Genomic DNA, 23,982 nt, shown 5'->3' with positions numbered 1-23,982 from the left:
TCCCTCATTCCCCTTCACCTTTCCCCCTTCCATACCATTGAAAAAACTATTTCTTGATTTATTTATATGAAATATCTTAGTCTATTCTACCTCTCCTTTCCCTTTCTCTCAGTACATTTCCCTTTCACCCATTGACTCCATTTTTACAATATATTATACTTTCATATTCAGCTCCCTCCTGTGCCTTGTCTATATGTGCTCCTTCTAATTGCTCTAATAAATGAGAAGGTTCATATGAGTATTATCTGTATCTTCTTCCCATGCAGGAATACACACAGTTCATCATCATCAAATCCCTCATAATTTACCCTTCTCATCCACCCTCTCTATGTTTCACCTAAGTACGATACTTGAAGATCAAGCTTTCTGTTCAGCTCTGACTATGTCAATAGGAACATTTGAAATTCCCATTTCATTGAAAATCCATCTTTTCCCCTGGAAGAGGATGTTCAGTTTTGCTGGGTAGTTGCTTCATGGCTGTATTCCAAGCTCTTTTGCCTTTCAGAATATTATATTCCAAGCCCTATGAGCGCATAATATAGACACTGCTAAGTCCTGTGTGATCCTGACTGCAGCTCCAAGATATTTGAATTGTTTCCTTCTGGCTGCTTGTAATACTTTCTCTTTGACTTGGGAGTTCTGGAACTTGGCTATAATATTCTTGGGAGTTATTTTTTTGGGGGGTATCTCTTTCAGGAAGAGATCAGTGGATTCTCTCGATTTCTATTTTACCCTCTGCTTCTAGGATATGAGGGCAATTTTCCTATAGAAAGTGTTTAAAAATGAAGTCAAGGCTCTTTTTCTGATCATGACTTTCAGGTAGTCCAATAATTTTTAAATTGTCTCTCCTGGATCTGTTTTCCATATCAGTTTTTTTAAATAAGATATTTCACTTCTTCTAGTTTTTCATTTTTTTTGATATTGTTTTACGGTGTCTTGATTCCTTGCAAAGTCATCAGCTTCCTTTAGCTCCATTCTACATTTGAAGGAGTTGTTTTCATTAGAGAGCTTTCCTATCTCCTTTTCCATCTGGCCAATTCTGCTTTTTAAGGCATTCTTTTCTTCATTAACTTTTTGGATTGCTTTTAAAAAAAGTCAACCATTTTATTATATTTAAGGCAATGAGGTTAAGTGACTTGCTCAAGGTCACACAGCTAAGTAATTATTAAGTGCCTGAGGCTGGTTTTGAACTGAGGTCCTCCTGACTCCAGGGCTGGTGCTCTGTTCACTGCACCACCTAGCTGCCCTTGGATTGCTTTTTCCATTTGACCTAAACTGATTTTAAACTTTTTGTTTTCTTCAGCATTTTTTTTTTTTGGATCTCCTTGACTAAGCTGCTGACTTGGCTTTCAAGTTTTTCCTGCATCATTCATTTCTCTTTCCAACTTTTCTTTTACCTCCCTTACTTGATTTTCAAAATCTTTTTTAAGCTCTGCCATAGCCTGAGCCCAACTCCTATTTTTCTTGGAGGCTTTGGATATAGAAGTTGAACCTTTTCATCTTCTGAGTGTGTGTTTTGATCCTCTATGGGACTAAAGTAATTGTCTATGGTCAGGTTCCTTTTTTTCTGTTCACTCATTTCCCCAATTTGTGCTCTGGTTTTGGGATACTTCCTAAGATTTTGAGTATTACTGGGACACCCCTGCAAAGACCACAGTTCCTTCAATGTCTTATGAGTGGCTTTGACTGCTCTCCTGGTCTATGCTCTGGTCTGTGGATGACCACAAGCCCTCCCCTCTGCCCTGGAGCTGTGAGAAGAGTCCCTCTCTGGGGTCAATGCTGTGACCAGGGTCTGAATATGGACAAAGCACCAGAGTTCTATCCCAGGGACAGGAGAGACCTTGACAGTCTTCCCCCGCTCCCTTACCTTATGCTCCCTGCTGGGTTGGCTCTATGGACCTGCTTCCATTTCCTAGGATCTGGGCTGTGCTGAGGGCTATGCTGGCCTAGCCTTTGTACTCACTCTGGAAGTTTTCTTGCTGTTCTTCCAAGTTGTGCTTGATGCTCCCTGGGTTGGCAGGTCAGAAAACTGCTTCTGCTGCTGGGAGCCGGAGCTTCCAGGGACCTAGTCGCTCCACAGGCTGTTCCTAGAATGCTGGAGCTCCTTTACTCCCACCCAGTGATCTTGGATGCACTGCCACACCCTCCAACCACGTGGAACAGAGCCTTTCCACAGTCTCCCAGTTGGGCTGGAGAATTGCGTCACTGGATCTTTCTATGGATTCTGTCAATTGAAAATTTAGTTAGTCAGAATCTTAAGGATTTTGAAATATTTTGGAGAAAGCTCCTGGGAAAGCCAGCCTCATGCCACCATCTTGGCTCTGTCCTCATAAATAGATTTTTAACAACTCATAAACATCAGATTGACTAACAAAACAGAAAAGGGAAATGATAATACAGAAGGGAATGTGGATAAATGAATTCTATGTATGCATCATTGTCGAAACTGAGGACCAGGCCAATCATTCTGGGGAACTATTTGGAGCTACACACAAAGGGTTGTAAAACTGCTTATATCCTTTGACTAAGCAATATCTCTACTACATCTATACCCCAAAGGCATCAAAGAAAAAGGAATAGCTATGTTAAAAAAAATGAGTTATAGCAAGCTCTATTTGTGACAGCTATGAGTTGGAAACTGAGAGGAGACCCATGAATTGGTGTATGGCTGGACACATTATTGCATGAATGTAGTGGGATATTATTGTTCTGAAAGAAATGAGTAGGAGAGTTTCAGAAAAACCTGGGAAGATTAACATAAACTGATGCAAAGTGAAGTGAGTACAACCAGAAGAACAATCAACACAAAATTAGGGATATTATAATAATAATAATACAGTGTGAAAATCTTAGTAACTGACCAATACAATGAATTATCACAACTCCTAAGGACTCATGATGCAAAACGAAATCCATTTCCACTTAGAGAACCGAGTCTCAGAATGCATATTGAAACATTGCTTTCCTTTAAAATTTTTTCTTACTTTTTTCTGATCATAGTGGAAATACATTTTACATAACTTCAGTTGTGTAACATTTCATATTTCTTGCCCTCTCGATGGCAGTTTAGAGGGCTAGAAAGAGTGAAAGAAATTTGGAACTGAAAATAAAAATTAAAAAATAAAGATGATTTCATAATCAAGGTCACATGAATAAGTCTAATATATATATATATATATATATATATAAATATACATACATACATACATATCTATGTGATATTATCCCTTTATCAGATAATTTGCTGTCATATGCAGAGTGGAAGAAAGGGAGGGAGATAGAAAAATGTGGAACTCAAAAACTTACAAAAAAGATGAATGCTGAAAACTATCTTTGCACATTAAAAAATAAAATAACATTCGAAAAATGATGTTCCCAGATGGATAAAATACAGCATCTCTTTATATTGAAACACTAAAATTGCAAAAATAATAAATTTATAGGATTTTTCTTTCCTTTAACACAAACAAAACAGCACATGCAAAACATGGGCAGCATTCCTAGGAAAAAGTGGTATAAAAGTATTCTTAGAAAGATTATGTAAAACAATAAGGCATAAAAAAGAAAGGAATAAGCATAGATAATGAATATGTCAGCTGGGTGTCACCACAGTGCATACAGCACTGGGCCTGGAGGCAGGAAGACTCAACTTCCTGAGTTCAAATCTGTCCTCAGACACTCTAGCTGTGTGACCTCGAACAAGTCACTTCATCCAGTTTGCTTCAGTTTCTACATCTGTAAGAGTGAGTCGAAGAAAACCCCAAGTGATGTCATGGAGAGCTGGACATGACTGAAACAACATAGTCACAAAAATCTATAGTTGATGTGACTGTATAGCTAGGAAACCCATGACACTAAACAGACATATCATCCTAATTAACTACCATAGGGAAGTAGGAAGCATCTAGATTCCCAAGTCCCATTAGGACCAGGAGAATCTCTTGGATGCCAATATTTTAACACTGGGCTAGGCTTAAGTTGTTAAGCCCCAAGGGAAGCATGGGAACCAAGGCAAGAGATAAGCAATCCAGAACTGCAGCTTTTCAGCAGCTTAATCTTTACTCCTTGACTGACTGAAAAGTCCACTTTTACAAAATATTGAGTTAAGATCCCATGAAAAGATATTTGAATTTTCTGGTAATCCCTGAAAAAAATGCAAATCAAGATAGCCTTAGGATAATAACACGAATCCACAAATTGAAAAAAGCAGCAAAATTATTTTTATACAATTCACTGTTGATAGGGTGTGGATCTTGTGGGAAACACAGGCACTCTATCAGTGATGGCACGAGGATAAAATAATTTTGAAAAGGATGTGGCAAATATGAATCACAAAGCTGATTAAATCTTCTGATTAGCGTGGGGCATCTGGATTTGGTCAGAGATATTAGTTTCTACTCTTGGCTCTACAGTTTACTATCAGTGTGTCTTTGGTTGCAGCTCAACCTTTAAGGTTTAAGTTTCCTCATTTGTAAGATTCCCTGTAGTTTCATCTTATGTATCTCCTCAGATTTTATCCTCAAGTGATTAATGTGCAGAGGTTTTTTGTCTATACAAAATGATTCACAGTTTTATCATCAGGAAGAAATAAGCTCTATGTTAAGGGATCAAAAGATGGTGGAGGTAGTATAGTACTGGAAAACCTGGGTTGAAATCCTTCTAGTCCTTAGTTTCTTCATTTCCAGCTCTATGGTATAGTGATGAAATATGATGTTTTGATGTATTAAAAAATAAGATATATGAAATGTAAAAGGTAATATATACTTATGAAGAAATGAAATCATAATAAAAGTAGCAGTTTTACAACTATTAAAAGCAGACAACAGAGCTTTAATATTGGTTTGATTATATCCCTATTAGTATTTGTGAATGCTGAATTTTAATAATTTTATTAATAAAAATTAAATTTGTTGGGAGCCAAAATGGCGATGTGAAGGCAGCATTTCCCAGGAACTCCTGCCCCCCATCCTCCAAAAGAAACAAACAATTGAGGACTCTAGCCAAAACTCAGAGGGGCAGAACCCACAGAAAGACTGAGTGATATATTTTCCCAGTCCAAGATAACTTAGAAGTTCCATGGGAAAGGTGTGGTTCACCAGGACTGGGGGTTGGAAAAATTAAGTTTGTTAAAATTTTAATAAAAATTCTGAAATTATATTCAAGAATATCAATCAACAAACATTGATTAGGTATCCACTATGAAACCAGGCATGGAGGATACAAAGTCAAAAATGAAACTGACCCTGTTCTCGGGGAGCTAACACATTAAGAAAATTGATCTTAGAAAGTCAGGGTTGGGAAACTGGAAATAAGTTGAACAGAAATTAAATTAACAATTATTATTCTTCATGTGCTATAATAAATTGGATATGTGGCCTGAATTTAAAAGGTCATACTATGAACAACCAAAAAATCATTAAAAAACAAAATTAAGTACTTTCCACAACTTTGAGTAGGGAAGAATCCATCATTTAAACAAGAGATATGTGGTCAAACAAGATACCATTGTAAATTTCAATTATATGAAATCAAAAAGCTTTTGTACAAAGCAAATCAGGGTAAGGAAACCATTAGGAGAAAGTAATTTTTGCATCAAATTTATTCAAGATGAAGACTCATTCACCAGTTAAGTGCTCAAAGGTCATGGCAAATGGTCCTCAAAAGAGCTGCAAACTATTAACAACCTTATGGCAAACTGTTCCAAATCAAGGCATGCAAATCAAAATAATTGTGAAGTATGACCTCACATTCAGCAACTAAGCAAAAAATGAAAAAGGATGGAGAAGCTGTAGAAGGACAAGGCACATTTGACTGAAAAGAGTTAAGTTATGCCTGATACAACTGTGAATTTACCCCCAAATTCTGGAAAGCAATATGAAATATGCTGTTAAAAAAGCAATTAAAATATTTCTTTTGATTCACAGACTCCACTGTTAAACATTTATTCCATGGAAATAAAAAACTGAAAATGGTATCCATGGAATAATAGCTAAACACACTGCATATGTGAAGATAAGGGACACCCACGTTTGGTATAATGGATAAAGGGCTGGACTTGGGAGTAAAGAAGACCTGAATTCAAATCCTACATAACATTTACTAGCTGTGTATCCTTGGGCAAGTCACTAAACTCTCAGACTCAGTTTCTCCATCAATATAATAGGAATAATAGCACCTACCTCAGGAGATCAATTCAGATAACAAATCTCCATTTTATTACCCAAATGGAAGCTATTAATGTAAGAGAATGTTACTAAGCTGTAATCACATCAAATATGAATTGACATGTAACTAAAAGAACCCGAATGCTTTATAGCTATGACGACCAAACCTGGTCTTAGAAAACTGAAAAGCTACTTCTCCATCCTTTGTTGTAGAGGTTAGGGACTATGGCTATATGGCAATACAGCTGTATTGGTTGGTTTTGCTGACCTGTAACTATGTTCCCTTCTCCGTTTTCTTTTAAAATCTTTATTAAAAACTCATGAGGGAGGGTGGCTAGGTGGCACAGTGGATAAAGTACCGGCCCTGGAGTCAGGAGTACATGGGTTCAAATCCAGACTCAGACACTTAATAATTACCTAGCTGTCTGGCCTTGGGCAAGCCACTTAACCCCATTTGCCCTGCAAAATCCTTAAAAAAAACCCCAAAAACTCATGAGGGAGAGGAAAAAGGAAGGGCATATTGGAAAATGAAGGTGATATAAAAATAAGGGATCAAGAAATAACTAAAAAGAAATAAATAAGTAAACCAAAAAGTTAGGAAGGAGGTTAGACTAAAGGTGCAGAAATCTACTATCTTCTTAAAATTTACCAAAGGTTGGCAGAAACATGGGAGCAGACATTTAAACATGGAAGGGGATATCATTATTTATCTAAACCAACTCCATCATTTTACATCCTAGGAAACTAATGTTGATAGAGTGAAGTAACTCATTCAAGGTGTTCCAAGTAGGAAAAAGTTGAGATGGGATTCTGGTTCAACTGCATATTCATTCCTTACATTACATCCCCAAATACTTGCTAAGTAATTTACAGCCCAGAAAAATGATTCAGGTTTCTAGTTTATGAATGAAAACAAGAAAGATAATCCATTTCAAAAAGTCTTCTTGAATGAATAAACTAAGTCTTTTTAATGTGTGTGTACACACACACACACACACACACACACACACACACACACACACACACATTTAAATCCTTATCCTCTGACAGTATCAGGAACAGAAAGTAAAGGAGTCTTAGCTAGAAGTGTCATGTTATATGGAGGCTTGCCTTGGATCCAGGAAGATTTAGGTTCAAATTCTATCTCTAACCCTTGAAAACTACATTCTTGATTCAAGGCAAGTCATTTAAATACTCCAAGCCTCAGTTTCCCTATTTGCAAAATTTGTTGGCCTATGAAGTTCTTTCCATCTCTAAATATATTATCCTATGAATAAGATTCAAAATTTAAGGGGTGGCTAGGTGGTGCAGTGGATAGAGCACCAGCCCTGGAGTCAGGAGTACCTGAGTTCAACTCTGGCCTCAGACACTTAATAATTACCCAGCTGTGTGGTCTTGGGCAAACCACTTAACGTCATTGCCTTGCAACACCCCCCCCCCCCAAATTTGAGCCATCTTATTTTACCCCAATAACCATAACAAAGATGAATTTTTACTTTCTTACTCCAAGATTTTAGCAACGGCGTACATGTTAGACATAAACTATGTCCAAGACATGACAGTTCACTACAGCACTTGGATAAGGCCCTTGCCCCTAGCCCTCTCGTGACAAATTCCAGAGTAAGATGGCATAAAAAGGAGAAAAGAAGGAAAGTTCATGAGTATACTGACTAGTTTTTGTGGCCTGGCTAACAAGAGTCAGTTTGAGGGGATTTTCAGAAAGATGAATATAATTGATTGCCCTTTATTTTTTTTTAAATTGTCAATTTATATAAGCTATTCTATAACCCCTGAAATTCAAAAAAAATTTTATTAAAAATTCTAATCAATTTTGACAAGACAGATTTTGACAAAATAAAAAAATTAAAGGTTAATAAAAAACCCAAATAGCTTCACAGTTTTGTTAAATGTTTTCTGAAAAGAAACAATTGGATAGCTTAGTCACATAACTATTTATTAAACAAGACATTAAATTTTTTATATCTTTAGTACAGAAGCTGTTATCAAGGCAGGGTAAGATAGCAGCTTGGCTATTTTTTCAGTTTCTTTTGAGCAGCTTTCTTCTTGACCATCTGTAACCGCTTCATTGCATTGAGTTGTGACTCCTGGGAAGTTGGGCCCTTGAGTGAGGATGATGGTGGGTTGCTACTAGGCTCTGAGCTGGTTTTAGTAGTGCCTCCACTGGCCCCGGGTGTTCCACCACTCCCATTCCCACTACTGAGTTGGCTGCCTCCTGGGACTAAGCTACTGGGGCTGGGAAGGCCCACCTTGCTCACATTGTCACTACTCACTGAGCGACTGAGGCCAGTTTTGCCTAAAGTAAGAGGAGGCAGAGGCTTCAGGGTTACAGGAGTAGTACTGCTGGTAGGAGAAGCTATTTTGGAACCCAGGGCAGCTTTGGATGTGGTGGCTAGTCCAGTCAAACCCACTGCTTTCTGGTTGGCTGAGGAGGTGGCAGGTTTCCCACCAGCATTCTGTGTTGTTGAACTAAGCTTGGCTGTTGAAGGTCCAGCAGAAGAAGTTTTGGCTGCAAAAGCTGCCCATCCTGTTAGGCCACTGGGTGCAGAGGAGGAAACACTAGAATTTGAAGAGTTTCCTGAAACCACTGTGGATGGCTAAAAAAAAGTTAAATACTACATTAGAACAAATAAACATTCTTCCAAGTCCTATAAGAAAATTTAATTCCTATTTTTTAAAACATGTCAGAATGTTGAACATATAGGAAATTTATTAGACTACTAAAAATTAGGTCTGAATATAAGATATAAGGCAATGAAACCATTTTTAAAAATAAAGAAAATTAAAACAAATAGACTAGAACTTGTAAATCTGAGTTACCTCTCCCATGGTGAGATGTATGTGTATGTGTGATCTATTTTTTCCAAACCATAAACTACCAAAGAAGAAAAGATGGGGTTCTTATTCCTATATAAATATTTTTATCTGCTGTTTGAAAGGAGAATTTCTGCAGCCCTGACTTGTACCTATATTCCTATTTCATTACAATTTCTTCCATTAACTGAGCTGGTCAGCATCTCTGAGTACAAGACAACAAAACTAGGTAGAACTCAGCATGAACAACATTTACGTCTTCATTCATTGTATAATAATTCCTTCAATAGATATTCATGTTGGCATTCTTATTCCTTACTTGTTCATTTTTCAAAAGTTCCTTCCAGACCATAAAATAGTTTAATGAAAAAAAATTACTGGTACAGAAAAAAAAAGATATTTGCCCTATCTAAAATGGCAAGGGATACCCAGAGACCTAAAAAAACATATTTATTTCTATTAAAATTGGCTTCATAATGTCTATTTGAAAGCTACTTTAAAAATTATTCAATATTTTATTTTTCCTTAATTACATGTAAAAATTAATTTTTAACATTTGTTTTAAAAATATTGAATTCCAAATTCTTTCTCCTCCCTCCTCCCTCACTGAGAAGGCAAATAATCTGATATAGGTTATTCAAGTGCAGTCATGCAAAATATATTTTCATATTGGTCATGTTGTGAAAGAAAACAAAATCATTCTAACTCTCACCCCCCAAAATCCAAGAAAAGTAAAGCTAAAAAAAAATATGCTTCCATCTATCTGTATCAAGACTCTTGATCAATTCTTTCTCTAGCGATGTATAGAACTATTCATCATAAGTCCTTCAGAACCTTCATCATTGCATTGCTGAAAATAACTAAATCATTCACAGTTGCTCATTGTGTAATATTGCTGTGGCTGAGCCCTCCCATTCCTACTTTTCTGTTTGATAAGATAATGTTCTCTACCCAATTGAGTATATATGTTATTCCCTCTTTGAATCAATTCTGACGTGTGTAAGATGCTGCTTTTATGTGAGATAATCTGCCCATTCTACTTCTCACTTTTCCCTTCTTCCAAGGTATTTCTCTTCACACCCCCAAATTTTGTAATCATCCCATCATATTCAACTCACACCTGTGCCCTCTGTCCCTGTATTCTTCTTCTAATTGCCCTAACAATGAAAAAGTTTTTAGATGTTTATAAGTATCATTATCCTATGTAGAAATGGAAACAGTTTTAACTTTATTGAATCCTTTATGATTTCCCTTTCCTGTTTATATTTTTTTTGCTTCTCTTGTGTCTTGTATTTGAAAGTCAAATTTTCTATTCAGCACTGATCTTTTCATCAACAATGCATAAAAGTCCTTTATTTCACTGAATGACCATTTTCTCCTTGAAGGATTATATTCAGTTTTGCTAGGTAGGTGATTTTTGATTGATTACCCTTGTAGGATAAAATATTTCAAAACTTCCAATTCTTTAAAGTAGAAGCTGCTAAATTTTATATTACCCAGACTCTGGCCTTTTGAATTGTTTCTTTTTGGTTATTTGCAATATTTCCTCCTTGACCTGGAAGCTCTAGAATTTAGCTACAATATTCATAGTTTTCATTTTGGGATCTCTTTCAAGAGGTGATGGGTAGATCTTTCCATTTCCATTTTACTCCCCAGTTCTAGAATATGAAGTAAGTTTTCCTTAATAATTTCTAGAAAGATGTTGTGTAGGCTATTTTTGACTATGGTTTTCATGTAGCTCTATAAATAATTCTTAAATTATCTCTCCTGGATCTATTTTCCAGGTCAGTTGCTTTTCCATTGAGATATTTCACATTTTCTTCTAATCTTTTCATTCTTTTGATTTTATTTTAATTGTTATTTAATGTCTCATGAAATCATTAGCTTCTACTTGCCCAATTCTAATAAAATTTTAAGGAATTATTTTCTTCATTAAGCTTTTCTACTTTTTCTACTTTTCAAGAGGTTTTTTCCTTCAGTGAATTTTTTTTTAACCTCTTTTTCCATTTTGCCACTTTGGTTTTTCAAATCAGTTTCATCTTCATTGGATTTTGTGCCTCTTTTACTACTTGGCTTATTCTGTATTTTTTTGTGTGTGTCTCCTTTACCAAATGGTTGATTCATTTTTTCATGATTTTTTAATATCAGTATCATTTCCCAATTTGTCTTCTCTTAGTTGAGCTCCTTTCTGAGCTCTCCCAGGAATTGTTTTTAGGCTCAAGACCAAGTCAGATTTTTTTCTTTGAGGCTTTGGATGCAACAATTTGGACTCTATTGATTTCCTCTGAGTTTATATTTTGAACTTTCCTGGCACTAAAGTAACTTTCTATGGTCAGGATTTTTTTTTTTTTTTTTTTTTGCTTTTTGCTTATTTTTCTGGTCTATTTCTTAACTTTTAACTCTATTAAAGGGGGTTCTGCTTCAAGGGTGGAGGGGGAAGTGTCCCCAAGGTTCAGGTTTTTTCTGCAGTTCTTTTCAGATTGATGTTTCCCAAGTCTTGGGACCTGTAAGTTTTCAGTTCTTCCAAGGTGAAATAAACCAGGGAGAAATGTGTTTTACTATTCTCTTTGCCTATGTGTCTATGAGTGACCACAGGCATTCTTTTCTCCATCCTGGGCCCAGGGTCCCAGTTCCCCTGTGGCCTTAAGCTCTGGGATGCTAGTGCTCTTTCTCATGGACAACACCACAACAGAATTCTGCCTCTACAGACAGCAAAGGGAACTCTGTAATTTCCTTTGGACATAGCCTGTGCTGAACTGCACTCCACTATCATTCTGGTGCAACAGACCTTTCCTAATGATTTTCTTAGTTGTCTGGTTAGAAAATTGTTTCATTTCATCCCTTTTTAAGTTCTGTCATTCCAGAATTCATTTTGAGGTATTATTTAAGGTTGTTTAGAGGGAAATTTAGGAAAGCTCAGGCAAGTCTGTGTCTTTTCTCTGTCACCTTGACTCCACCCACATTGTTATATTTTTAACCACTGTGATCAATGATTGAAATTAAATCCAAGTTGTCTACTTTGTATGAGGATGAGTAATGACTTTGGTTCACTGAATGTATCAATTGCCAAGAATATTAGAATAGTTTTATAGGACAACAATCTCACAAGATTATCAAAGGAAACACTTGCTTCAAGTAAAAAAGAGTCATAAAAGAATACCCATAGGTCATGAGAGAACAAATTAGTACTGAAATAAAAAAACAAACTTATAATTTTCAGCAAAAGCAAAGTTACTATTTTTCTTCTCTCTAAAACAAATCATCAGCCATATGGCAAAATAATCCCTCAATAAACTTCACAAAATGCAGCCTATTTAAAGTAATTAAAAAGACCAGCACTTGTGAGGCATAAATAAGGAAGCAAAACCTTCAGACTTGGTATTTTATTCCGATGACTTGTGGTTACCTAGCAGTGCTATTCAGCTGGACAAGAGATGGTTTTTCACACAATAAAGATGTAGGTAATGAAAACAATGGAGACAAAAAATATTCCCTTCAGTGTTTTCAGAAAGAAAATGTTTTCCTCCTAAGTTGTTTAAACTTAAAACATTTTCTTGGCTCTTATCCTAGAGTTTCTTTACCCACTGTGTGCAAATGAGAACAAAATGAAAATGAATTGTTCTGATGAATTCACTTTCACTTATCTGTTCTCTTTTTTACAATTCATGAGAAGTTTCCACTTCCACCGTAAAGCAACAACAAAAATTTGGACAAAAAATCAAATATGGAATAAAGAACTTTTAAGAAAAGTAATTTCAGAATTCTGATAGTAAAATTTAATTTCAAACATTTTATTAATATATGTCATATCTCAATTCTAATAGAACCTCTATCCCACTTAGCTTATCAAAGTCTTAGAAAAATAGAAAAGAAAAATCTTACTATTACGTGAGGCATTAGTTAACTTTACAGTTAGAGATAAAATGAGATATTTCAATAAAGAATATTTAAATATTATATAGAATTTATAGGTATTTTCTGTTAAGAATCATGTAACAAAAGATTTAAAGATACTAAATTTTCTATTTATTACTCAAAAATTTCTTGTTGTATTTTTCATAAATTTAACCAAAAATAAATGATGTGAATGTAATCTATTTCAGAAGTGATTAAATTTACAACTAATCCTCAACTTTCAAGGGAGTGACATTCCTAGAAAACAGCAGCAAAAAGTAAAAACTGTGAATGTCGATAAACCGAACCTAGGGGAAATAGAAGTTTAGCTTCCTGTGACCACCAAAAACTGCAGAAGCTTAGAGATGTCTAAACATACACTTTTCTGCATAAAATTCTTTATAACAAAAGATTAATTCTGACATTATGCAGTTTCCCCCCTACATAGTAATCATGAAATAACCCCAAAAATACAGTGGAAAGGCAAGGTTTCATGGGACTGGGATGGGCATGGGTGGCAACATCAAAGGACTCTGAGGAAAAAATGGCAAAGGGTAACCTGCCTCAGCCTGAGATTGGCTGCATTGGGGTGGGAGCAAGTATATTTGTTCAATTGAGCAAGAGGCAAATGCGCATAGATCCCAATGCAAAAGTGAAAACAAGATTACTAATAAAATCACAAGAATGTTTAAAGTTGGGAAAGTTAAATGCGTGAATGTTGAGCAATGACTGTATATAGCAGCCCAAGAAATTAATTATGCTTATCTGTACCAAGCTGAATCAGAAATCATTATGGAAGTCATATATTTAACTATATCAAAAATATCTTTAAACATGGAGAGTACAAATATCAACTAACAAGTGGACCAATACATTAGAATTATTTACTATTATTTTTTAAAACCAGATTTATTCATACTTTTTCTATCATCTTAGTGTTTCTGGATCTATACTAAGGGTGGCTTAGAATGGAGAGCTTATTAAATTCTTCTGGCATGAGACTTGGAGACCTTTTGAATACTCACTTCTTCTATTCCATCAGTTCTCTGAATAAAACTAGAGTGTGGGTATGTGCAGCTCAATGACAGAAGGGTTTTTTCCCCTTACTAAAGGAATTAGAATATTTTAACAGAAAGTAAAATGACTATAAGATGGTAACAGCAATCCAATATGCCACCAGGCATACAAAGCAGATAAAGCCACACCAGATGATTCCATCTGAGTACCCATTGATGAGTAAAAGGTTTTCCCTTTTAATGAATTAAAAATTAAACAGAACTCACAAAGTGAGTCTTAAAACTTCAATTATCCTTAAAGAATACAAATCAAACGAACAATGAGAACTTAAATTTGGACATAAACATTTCCCTGCTTCAGGATTTTGATATGGTAGGGGAAAAAATGTATAAAACTGAGGAAAACTGATGAACCAAACATGTCTTATTACAATAAAAATAAAAGTATACTCTACCTTAACTTCTGTTCTCTTGAATGCTTGAAAAGTTGTTTCTTGTTTAAGTTTAGTTTCAGGTTTTTTAACCAATGGATCTTTAACAGCTGGAGCTACTGAAACAACTGCAGGGGCTGGTTTCTGGGCTGGTTTCTGTGTCTTCTGAGCCTGGAGAAATAATCAATTGCTTCCATGAGGAACATCATTTGGGGCATTCAATTAAAACAGGAAAGAAGACTATGATCTGACTTTATGAGAAATTCTGACTGCTGTAAATATTTTATCATCCACATAAAACATAGAATCTAGGGCAAACTTATTATATGACATATTAATGAATGTAATTTCTGTCAAAGAAAACAGTACCTATGGGAAATTAGATGATATGATGACTAGATGCTCCACGATATTATCTAATGTCAACTGAAGTGATTCAGAGAAAAGAAACAGGGAAACAAGTTGTAATCAAAGTAAGTCTACTTCTTCACCATGCCTATCTTGAACCAGTTGCAAGGATTTTCTATGGACCAGTCACCTATCCTGAATCAATGAGAACAGATGAAAATCTGGAGTTGTTCCTCCTTTCTTCACCCCATCACACAAAGGGCAGTAACAGAGTTCCAAAAAGGGATGGTGGAGGGAAATTGTGACTTGTGCTATTACTCTGTTCCTTAAAATAGGAGAAGGTACTGTTTTGCACTAAATTCTAATTACTTAGTACATCCAAATCAGAAATATCTTTTCCTTTAAACCTACCCCAATATTCCCATCTTTCAGGTTTACAATTTTTCTTTATCTTCAGTTTCTTTCTCCCCTTCATTTCAATACATGTAATCTGTTACCAAATTGTGCTTTTTTCTACCTCTATTGCATCTCTTATATATGCGACTTTTTCTCTACTCACACAAACTTTGCTCTAATTCACCTCCTTAGCCTCTCTAGCATGAACTAAAGCAATACTCCTAGATTGTCTCCTTGTCTTATTTCTTTTCCCTCCAATCCATCTTCCAAACTGGGGCTAATAGAGTTTTCCTTAAGTGTAACTTTACTCAGTTTACTCCAAAGAACACCAATTAGTGCCTAAGGATCAAGTAGTCACCTTTGTTTGGTTCTTAAAATTGTTCTTAAAATTACTCTGGTCCCAGCCTGTATCAACCCTGCCTCCTGGTCTCCAGCCCACGTGGCCATCTTTCTGCTCCCCATAAATATCAGTTTGCCTCCTCTCTCTCCCTCTGTTACTTTTGTATTGCTCCTTATTCTTAAAAGGGGCTCACTCATCCCCACCTCCCCTTCTCCCTCCCTCCCCCTCCAAGGTCTTGTTTAATTCAAAACACAGCTCACATGTCACCTTCTACAGGACCCCCTTACTGATTCCTCAGGTTATGGTGACCTCTTGCTCAAAAAATTATTTTGATTAATTACTTTACTTTATTAGTCAAAACAGGTCTAAATAAAATTAATTGAGCTATTACTTTTTAATAACAACATTTAAGGTTTCTTAGGCTACATAGAGGATATAAGGAAAATGCATAGAATCAAGAAATCCAGATTGTAGAACTAGCTCTGACACAAACTTTTAAAATCTATTTTAGATAATCATTTAACCTCTCTTTTGTTGTGTCTAAAATTAATCAACAGAATGAAATTTAATTCAATTTAACCAAATATTACAACAATAATCTTATTCATTTAATCAAGAAGAGAGGAATGGCACAGTGTACTTGGGAATTGGTAGATGACTAGGGCCTTATGTCTGCCTTGGACTAGCTGCTGATGCATGACCACCAAATGGTAAAGAGCCTCTGCCACTCTCTAAGGCTAAAAATTACAGAAATACATGTTATACTGATTTGTAATGGGAGAGAGAATTTCTATGCCAATTAAATCATAGGTCCTAACAAACGAAAAAAGAAAAAAAAATTCTTATCTATGATTTTCTCAATTGCTTGGGTAGACAATGTATATTATTTGTTAAAAAAAGGACAAGAGAAGTTAGGAAAAATAATTAGTTAAATATGAATTATTCTAACTTCCAAACTGCAGCTGTACAAATTCTCAGTTCAAACAAAATGTTTAAAATCTTAGCTTTTTTCTTGGTTACTTATCATTTACCAGAAGGCAAACTTAACACTCTAACTACTTCTTATGATTTACAAAGATAGACTACACACATTTATTTAAGTTTTAGAAATTCTTCTTGATTAACTTTGAATACAACCTTTATAAAAGATATTTTATAGGATGCTATTGTCCAATGATAAGAGAAAAACAAGACAAATGAGTAGAAAACAATTTTTCTTTTTTTAATATTCAGAGACATAAAATATTACACTCACTGTATTCAATAATACAACAAATGAAAACGTTCTTTAGTTGGATATAACTGCAAGTTAAGTGTAAGATTAAATAAATGAGAGAAGTAGAGGTGAAAATGAGAAAGATGTTGACATAGAGAAAGACTGAAAATAACATGTAATAATGTCTCCATCTTCTGGTCTTTTATGATATTGCCACTAAAGACTTTAAGAGCTCTGTTGTATTTTTACAACTATAAGCATTCATTGGGTTAATCCTTTGTGGTGCTTACCCATTGGGCTGAATGACATTACTCTTGAGTCTCAGATCATGACTGTGCTCAGATAATAAATACACTGTATCATGTACTAAATAGAAAATACATACTTGCCTAATAATTCACCTACCAGATACATAGAGTAATATAAATATCCAAAGCAAAACACACACACACACACACACACACACACACAAACAGTCATTTGTAAGGGTTTTTCCTTTTAGCTTATATTTGTTATTTTGGGAAATTTACATAAGCATGAAAGAAACATGACAAGAAAGATATAAGAAAATACAAAGAGTCGGTCCCTACCATTCTTTTCATTTGTCTTGTGCATCGAGCACAATACCATACGAGGCGTGGGTCATTTACTTCCTTGTCAGTCACCTGGGGTTTATGGCAATCCTGGTGATAGAGATTATGGCATTCTTGACACTCAACTAACTGATTGCCAGATGCTACTGTCATTTGCCTAAGAGAACAGATTGTTAAAACAATATTTTATCAAATGAAGTGGAATTTGAAATAAAGCCAGATAATATTAATTATTTGAAAATACTTATTATTTAACATTATTCAGTATTAAAGACAAAAGAAAAAATTAAACCTACCAATTTTTAAAACTTCTACACTTTCTATAAAGAACAGAATAATTTTTTTCATTTTGTTCTTACACAAATGCTTTCATGGATTTTTGTTTACTTAGTTTATATTGCTAGGTGTTACTAAAAAAAAATCCCTAAATATTTCAAGATTTTAAAATGACTGTCACATGTAAATATAATACCAAACTAGGCTGAAAATTGAGAAATGCTTAGTATCTTGAAAGACTGTGAACACCAATTTCTTAAGCTTAATATGGAAATTTAACAGTTAGACAAAAGGAAAAGAAATAATAATAATTAACATTATCCATTTTATTGGGAAATGTACATAGAATTTAAGATATGATTTTTAAAATCATGCAATTATGGAGAAGGCATTAGTCATAGTTTTGACTTTCAGAAAACAAGGCAGCTTATGATGAAGACTTCATTTCTTTAATTTATTTAGGTCTCTGGTGAAAAGAGTCACTTGGTATAAATGAAAAATTAGTGATATGCTTGTAAGTGGATGTACGTCTATGAATTAACCAAATAGCATTTTCCAAATGATTTCTCCTTTCCGATGACAAATCAGGCTATTTAATTGCTAAGCGGCTTTTGTACATATCCCTGAGGACCAGGTATCTAGGTAACCATGGCAACTATGTTTGTGGATGGGTGGGGAAAAGTAATACCTTATTTCTTTACTTAATAAGAAATGAAGACAGAAGAAATTGCCCAGATGGTTTTATTGAAATATTTTATGAATATATATTTTAGACTAAATATTTCAGATTTAGAATTATATGTACAGATTACATATTTCAGATTGCATTAAATACATATCTCAGATTGCATTAAATGCTTTCTCTTGACCCAATTCACTTTTAAATGTAGCATTTTATCTAAAGCAAAAGAATCTTAATGTGTGAAGGTATTTTCAAAAGAAAAAATATTTCTACTAGAAGCTAAAATCAGATACTTATGGCTTTAAAAATACAAACTGAATAATTTTATATTAAAATTTGATGTCATCATATTTGTCAGATATAGAAGAGACATTGCTTAAATAGTTAGAATTTCCCCAAATTTTAAATTTCAAGTAAAACACTCAAATCATTTTCTTTAGATAACAAAGTTCATATCAGATTATTTTAGATACTTTTCATCATAAATCCTTTGGGGACTAATCAATGTATATTTTCCATTTCCTTTACTCTTCTGAAGAATTAAGGGGATAATATGATAATCTAGAAGTCCAATTAATGCTAAATTCTTCAGTCATGGTAATCAGTCAATATTAAATTATAGCAGCATGGTTTGTATCAACAGTAGGAATCACAATTCCTGGGTTTTTTCCCCTCTACTCAACCAATATTGATTTTAGGCAAACCATTTCCCCCCTTTTATTTTCCCCTTTATAAAATGAGCACATTAGTCAACTCAAACAGTAACCTTACAATGGGGCTTAGTTTAAGGTAAAAGGAAAGAACGAATATGGATTAAAAAAAACAATGAAGTAGTTAGGTAGTATACAGTAAATTGGATATGGAGCTAGAGTTGAAGAAAATTCTGTTTCAAACAGACAAGTTCAAATGTCATGTCAGACGTTTGTTAGTTGTGCAAGCATGAAGAGGTCACTCAATCGTTTGAAACCTAAGTTTCCTGGTCTATAAAAGGGTTGTTGAGAGGGATGTTCTATATAAATACCAAAGTCTAGATGAATGTGATTTTTTATTATTATTCCTCCTGCAAAAAAGATGTCCCTTTTTGGAAGCACATTATTCCTCTCTCTGAAAGTCTACAAAAGAATTCCAAAATGATCAATCTAAACCAAATGACAAAAAATAATCACCAACGTTTTTGTTGTGCAGGCATTAGGGGCCTTTAGAACAGTTTTCCTCTAAAGAAGTTCACCTGTAACTAATCAAGTTACAATAATTTTCACACATCCTTTAAATTGAAGCGACAAAAATCAGTTAAAAATTAGCTGGTACAAATAATTTTTTTACACAAATTAAGCCTTTATACATTCTCCTTCTTATAACTTTAACAGCCTCATTAAAAAATGGTGTGGCTCAAATAAGAATGGCAAAGTTAAATGAATAATCCAGTGGGGTAGGACAGACATAAAGAATACCACATCCTTCTAAAAGAAAAATGGAAACATCCATGCTTCTTGAAGGAATCTTATTAATAAGGAGAAAAAGCAAGGATTGCTTCCCTTGAAGGCCACAAGTCTATTAACAGTCTCAATACTAAGGAGTCAGTTCTCAGAATTATGTGCTAGTAGAGTTGGGAAGGAATGTTAGAGATAGGATAGAAGCAGCTCACATATACATATACATATACATATACATATACATATACATATACATATACATATACATGTATATGTATATAAAATGCTTTGATTTAATGTACTTTCCTCACAACAACCCTAGAAGGGTCAGAGAATAAGCAGGAATCTGTATTTTGGAGATGAGGAAACTAGAGCTCAGTTTGAATGGCTCATGTAACCCTTCAAAAGCCCTTCCTGGGTCTTAATCCAGTCATCTTTCCATTCCAGAAATCAAATCATCAAAATAGTCAAATAACATCATAGTATTTGGCAACTTTAGCAGCTGATTTCTTATTCAATATATGGAGTTCACATAGGCATAAACCAGTTTATTTTTCCCCTTCCTCTTCTCTCTATCTCTGCCTTTTTCACTTACCTACAAACAACACAAGCCAATCCCATTTCCATGGCAAAGTCATCAGCACTGGTCTCATCAAAACTGGAGAGGTCAGGCATAGCTAAGTCCTTGCTGGTTTGGACTGTGATTGGTGAAGAACGAGATTCTTGCTTCTCTAACCTGGGTTTCTTTGGAACATCAACTCCTTCACTAGTGTCAGTTTTCATCTGTTACAAAGAGCACATGTGTACACACACACACACACAAAATGAAAAGCAAAAGACAGTGTTCTGATCAGCAAGTAATTGTGGCAGGGTAATTACAAAATACTAAAAAGTAGTTATCAAAATGACAATACACATTAAAAAATTAAAAAAATAAGAATAGATGGAATCTATAATGCTTTATGCATGCTATCTAATTAATAAAAATGGAAGCTTAGGAGGTTTAAAAGTAATTTTTTAATCAACTAAAGTCGCTAAAGAGAAATATTTTGTAAAATCAAAACATGTTAAAGTGGTTCTTTTATACTTGTTTTTTAATAGACCAGATAAACAAAAGTGGACCTTAGAAGGGCTCTTATTTTCTTACCTTTTCATCCTTCGAATTTGATTCCATATTTGATTGGTTTCCTCTATGGCCAAAGATTAGCTGCTAAATTATTACTAATAAAATCTCTCCCTTTCCTGCTCAGGCACTATCTTGACTTCCACTCAATAAACAACTTCATATTCAGCAAATTATAATTTTCATTGTTCTCTATTTGCCATAGTTGAGGAAGGACACTGATAAAATAGAAAACCTCAAGAAGAATACACTTACAACCATGAAGGGCCTCGAGGAAGGTTTAGCACAAATGGAAAGAGAAGCCTCAGGGGAGACATAATAATTCTCTTTAAGTATTTGAAGGACTGCATTTCCAAAGAAAACTGTTCAGAAGGAACAAAAGGTAAAAGGTACAAAAAAGTAACCGAAGCTTTATGACTGAGAAAATTTCCTGACAATGATAGAGATGTTTCCCTGAAAGGAAGATCTTCAAATAGAGGTTGGACAATCATGTGTCAGTCATATATGAAAGGGGGTTCCTTTTTTTCAGATAGGCTACATAATCACTGAAATCCTTTCCAAATCTAAAAATTCCATGACTCCTTAATCTTTCTTATCAATTGGTTAACTGCTATTAATTCTTTATCTTAATTGAATTGAAATTAATATTTGCTACCATAAACTTTTCATCATCAAGTTTCTTTTTGGCATAGATGAACTAAGCTTCTGGCCATATAAAAAAATCTATCCTGAGTCAAAGGCAAAGAATCCTGCAGATCCACATGTATTGGTTACCTCCTCTTGATCACCTCTCTAATTATTGCCACATTTGAAGAAGGATGTTGATAAGCCTAAGAATATTTAGAAAAATGGAAGACCTTGAGATATGCTATTTGAGCTCAAGGAACTGGGGATGTTTATCTTGGAAAAGACAAGACAACATTTTTCCATACATTGGTTTGTCCTATGGACCAGGAATTAAGACTTGTTTGACTTGTCCCCTCCCCATATGGCAACCTAAGATCAATGAGTGAAAACAAATTGAGATTTAGGCTTGATGCTTCATGATAGAGTGGGTTTTCTTTCCTTGGAGTTTTCAAAAAAAAAAAGGTTGGATGCTACTTGTCAAGTATTATTAGAAGAGATTCTAGCTCGGAACCAGATCCCCTCTAATGGATATTTCATGACTAATTTTAGTCTTTGAGCTCATTCTGAGGACTCATAGCACTGTTATTACCTCCCTGACTGTCTTACAATGTATCAGTCCACAGAGTTTAGTCAACCTCAAGGTTTTAGTTATCATTTACAAGGTGTGACTATAAAGTAAGAAGATTAATTTTTTATATTTGTGACTTAAGGAGTAATGAACAAAACATTAGAGAAATAATACAAGGAGGATTATAATTTATTTCAACTTGTAGTGGTACTTAAGCTTGGTTAGTAAGTCTTACATTATTAGTTCTTATGATTAAGAGAATCTTTCTTGCCAAAATAAAAATGAGTGATCATTATTTAGAAGAGAGGCTCCTAACTTGGGGTCTCTGTGTAACTTTTAGGAGGTCCCTGAAATTTCATGGGAAATATATCTTTTATTTTCCCTAACCTGTAAATAAAATTTATTTCAAAATTAATTTTGAATTCAAATTATAAATATTCTCATTCTAAATTATTAATTTTAAAATTAATTAAAATATTGTGCTGAGAAGGGATCCAAAGTGTAGTTTTCTAGACTGTTGAAAGAGTCCATGGTGTAAAACAAATTAAGAGCCCTTGATTTTGAAGCAAAATATTAATATAAAATTGTGTAATTAAATTACACATGATATATTAAAAGACACTAATTAAAAGGATTTAAAAAATCTTAAGAGCAAGAGATTTCTTGATGGTGTACAAAAATTAAAGCTATAAAAATATTATGAAAATATGTGAGATGTTCATCCAATCAGTCAAAGATTCAACTAAAAGTCCACAAATTTGTTTTTCTCATACAGGTCACTTACTATAAGGTCAGTTATATTTGAAATAATTACTATGTAAAAGATAACTTGAACATAAGCAAGATTCTACAAAGACTGCCACATATTCTGAATGATAAGAAGATTAGATCTATTTTAATCTTTCAACTCAAGTTGGACAAAAAAGGGATATTTTTGAGGAAAATAGTAACAGTAATAAAGAATAGTACTTCTTATATGACCCTGAGGTAAAATTTCAAAATATATGATAGAAAACTGCAAAATTTTTGAAACATAAATTAGCAAACATGTCAAAATGATGAATGAAAATGTTGCTTTTTTATCAATATCGATGATACTATAAATTCATTCTAGAAGAATAGCCATAATCAGGTTTATTCTAAATTAGAAACTTTGAATGAAACTTTGAACTATGGCCCTTTGATCAATTTCTTTGGCGTATCAATTCTGTAGTTCTTCATGTACTATCTATGAAATAGTTGTGCATCAAAAATTGTATAAATTCACCCAGTTTATAGTGATTACATTTGGATACAAATTACTTTTATCCATTTCCAAAAATCAAATATATTCTTTATAGAGTTCTTTCAAATTTCTTAGTTGTGTATCTAAGGATTACTACTCTCTGGCTCTAGCCTAATTTTGTGTCACTTCACTGTGTTTCTATACACCAACTATATACTTCCCGGTTAGTTGTTCCCTGACCTTGTACTATACATGTGCATTTCCCTTTTTCATCACCAAAGGGGTAATTGACTCTCACATCTGTCTTCTAAAATCCTTCTCTTTAATCCAGATCTTAGCTTAGGTTGCTGCCTTCCCTATGAGTAATCTTTCCCTCTATTTCTTATAGTATTTTATTAATACTGATAATATGTCTTTTCCCTCCTATTACATGGTAAGCTCTGTGAAGGTGGGCCTAAGTATTTTATTTTTGTATCTCCAGAGTTCAGTTCACAGGAGGCACCTGATAGCCATCCAAGTAATCAAAGAATGAAAGGATAAAGCTCTGTTATACTTGAGGATATTCAAGATCACATAGCACAGGTTCTAAAAATGATCTGCAAAGAAAGTTTTAAATTTCAAGGCAATGATACTGAAGGAAATAATATTTTACCTGAGTCACAATGAATGATACATTTCATGTTATAAATGGAAGTCTACAAATTTGTGTGTCTGTATGGACAACTGTGCATACATCAATCTTCCTTCTTTAAGACAGCAAATAACCTTTAATTCAGGAACACTATTAGACAGGACTTTGTTATTCTTGGGGCTTGTTT

General features: G+C 34.3%; 1 protein-coding gene across 1 annotated transcript in view; it reads right to left on the bottom strand.

Annotated features, from left to right (window-relative positions):
* Positions 1–8,097: 8,097 nt before the first annotated feature.
* Positions 8,098–23,982, bottom strand: part of INTS12 (integrator complex subunit 12) — a 41,441-nt gene continuing 25,556 nt past the window's right edge. The window contains exons 4-7 of the mRNA XM_074228761.1: positions 20,217–20,404; positions 17,228–17,387; positions 14,362–14,508; positions 8,098–8,779 (exon numbers count right to left, since the gene is read on the bottom strand). Of these exons, the coding sequence (XP_074084862.1) occupies positions 8,195–8,779; positions 14,362–14,508; positions 17,228–17,387; positions 20,217–20,404 (1,080 nt within the window). The 3' untranslated portion in view covers positions 8,098–8,194. The remainder of the gene's footprint in view (positions 8,780–14,361; positions 14,509–17,227; positions 17,388–20,216; positions 20,405–23,982) is intronic.

This window comes from Macrotis lagotis, chromosome 3 (genome assembly GCF_037893015.1).
Source record: "Macrotis lagotis isolate mMagLag1 chromosome 3, bilby.v1.9.chrom.fasta, whole genome shotgun sequence".
Classification (NCBI taxonomy): domain Eukaryota; kingdom Metazoa; phylum Chordata; class Mammalia; order Peramelemorphia; family Peramelidae; genus Macrotis; species Macrotis lagotis.
This window is presented reverse-complemented; position numbering and strand designations above follow the sequence as displayed.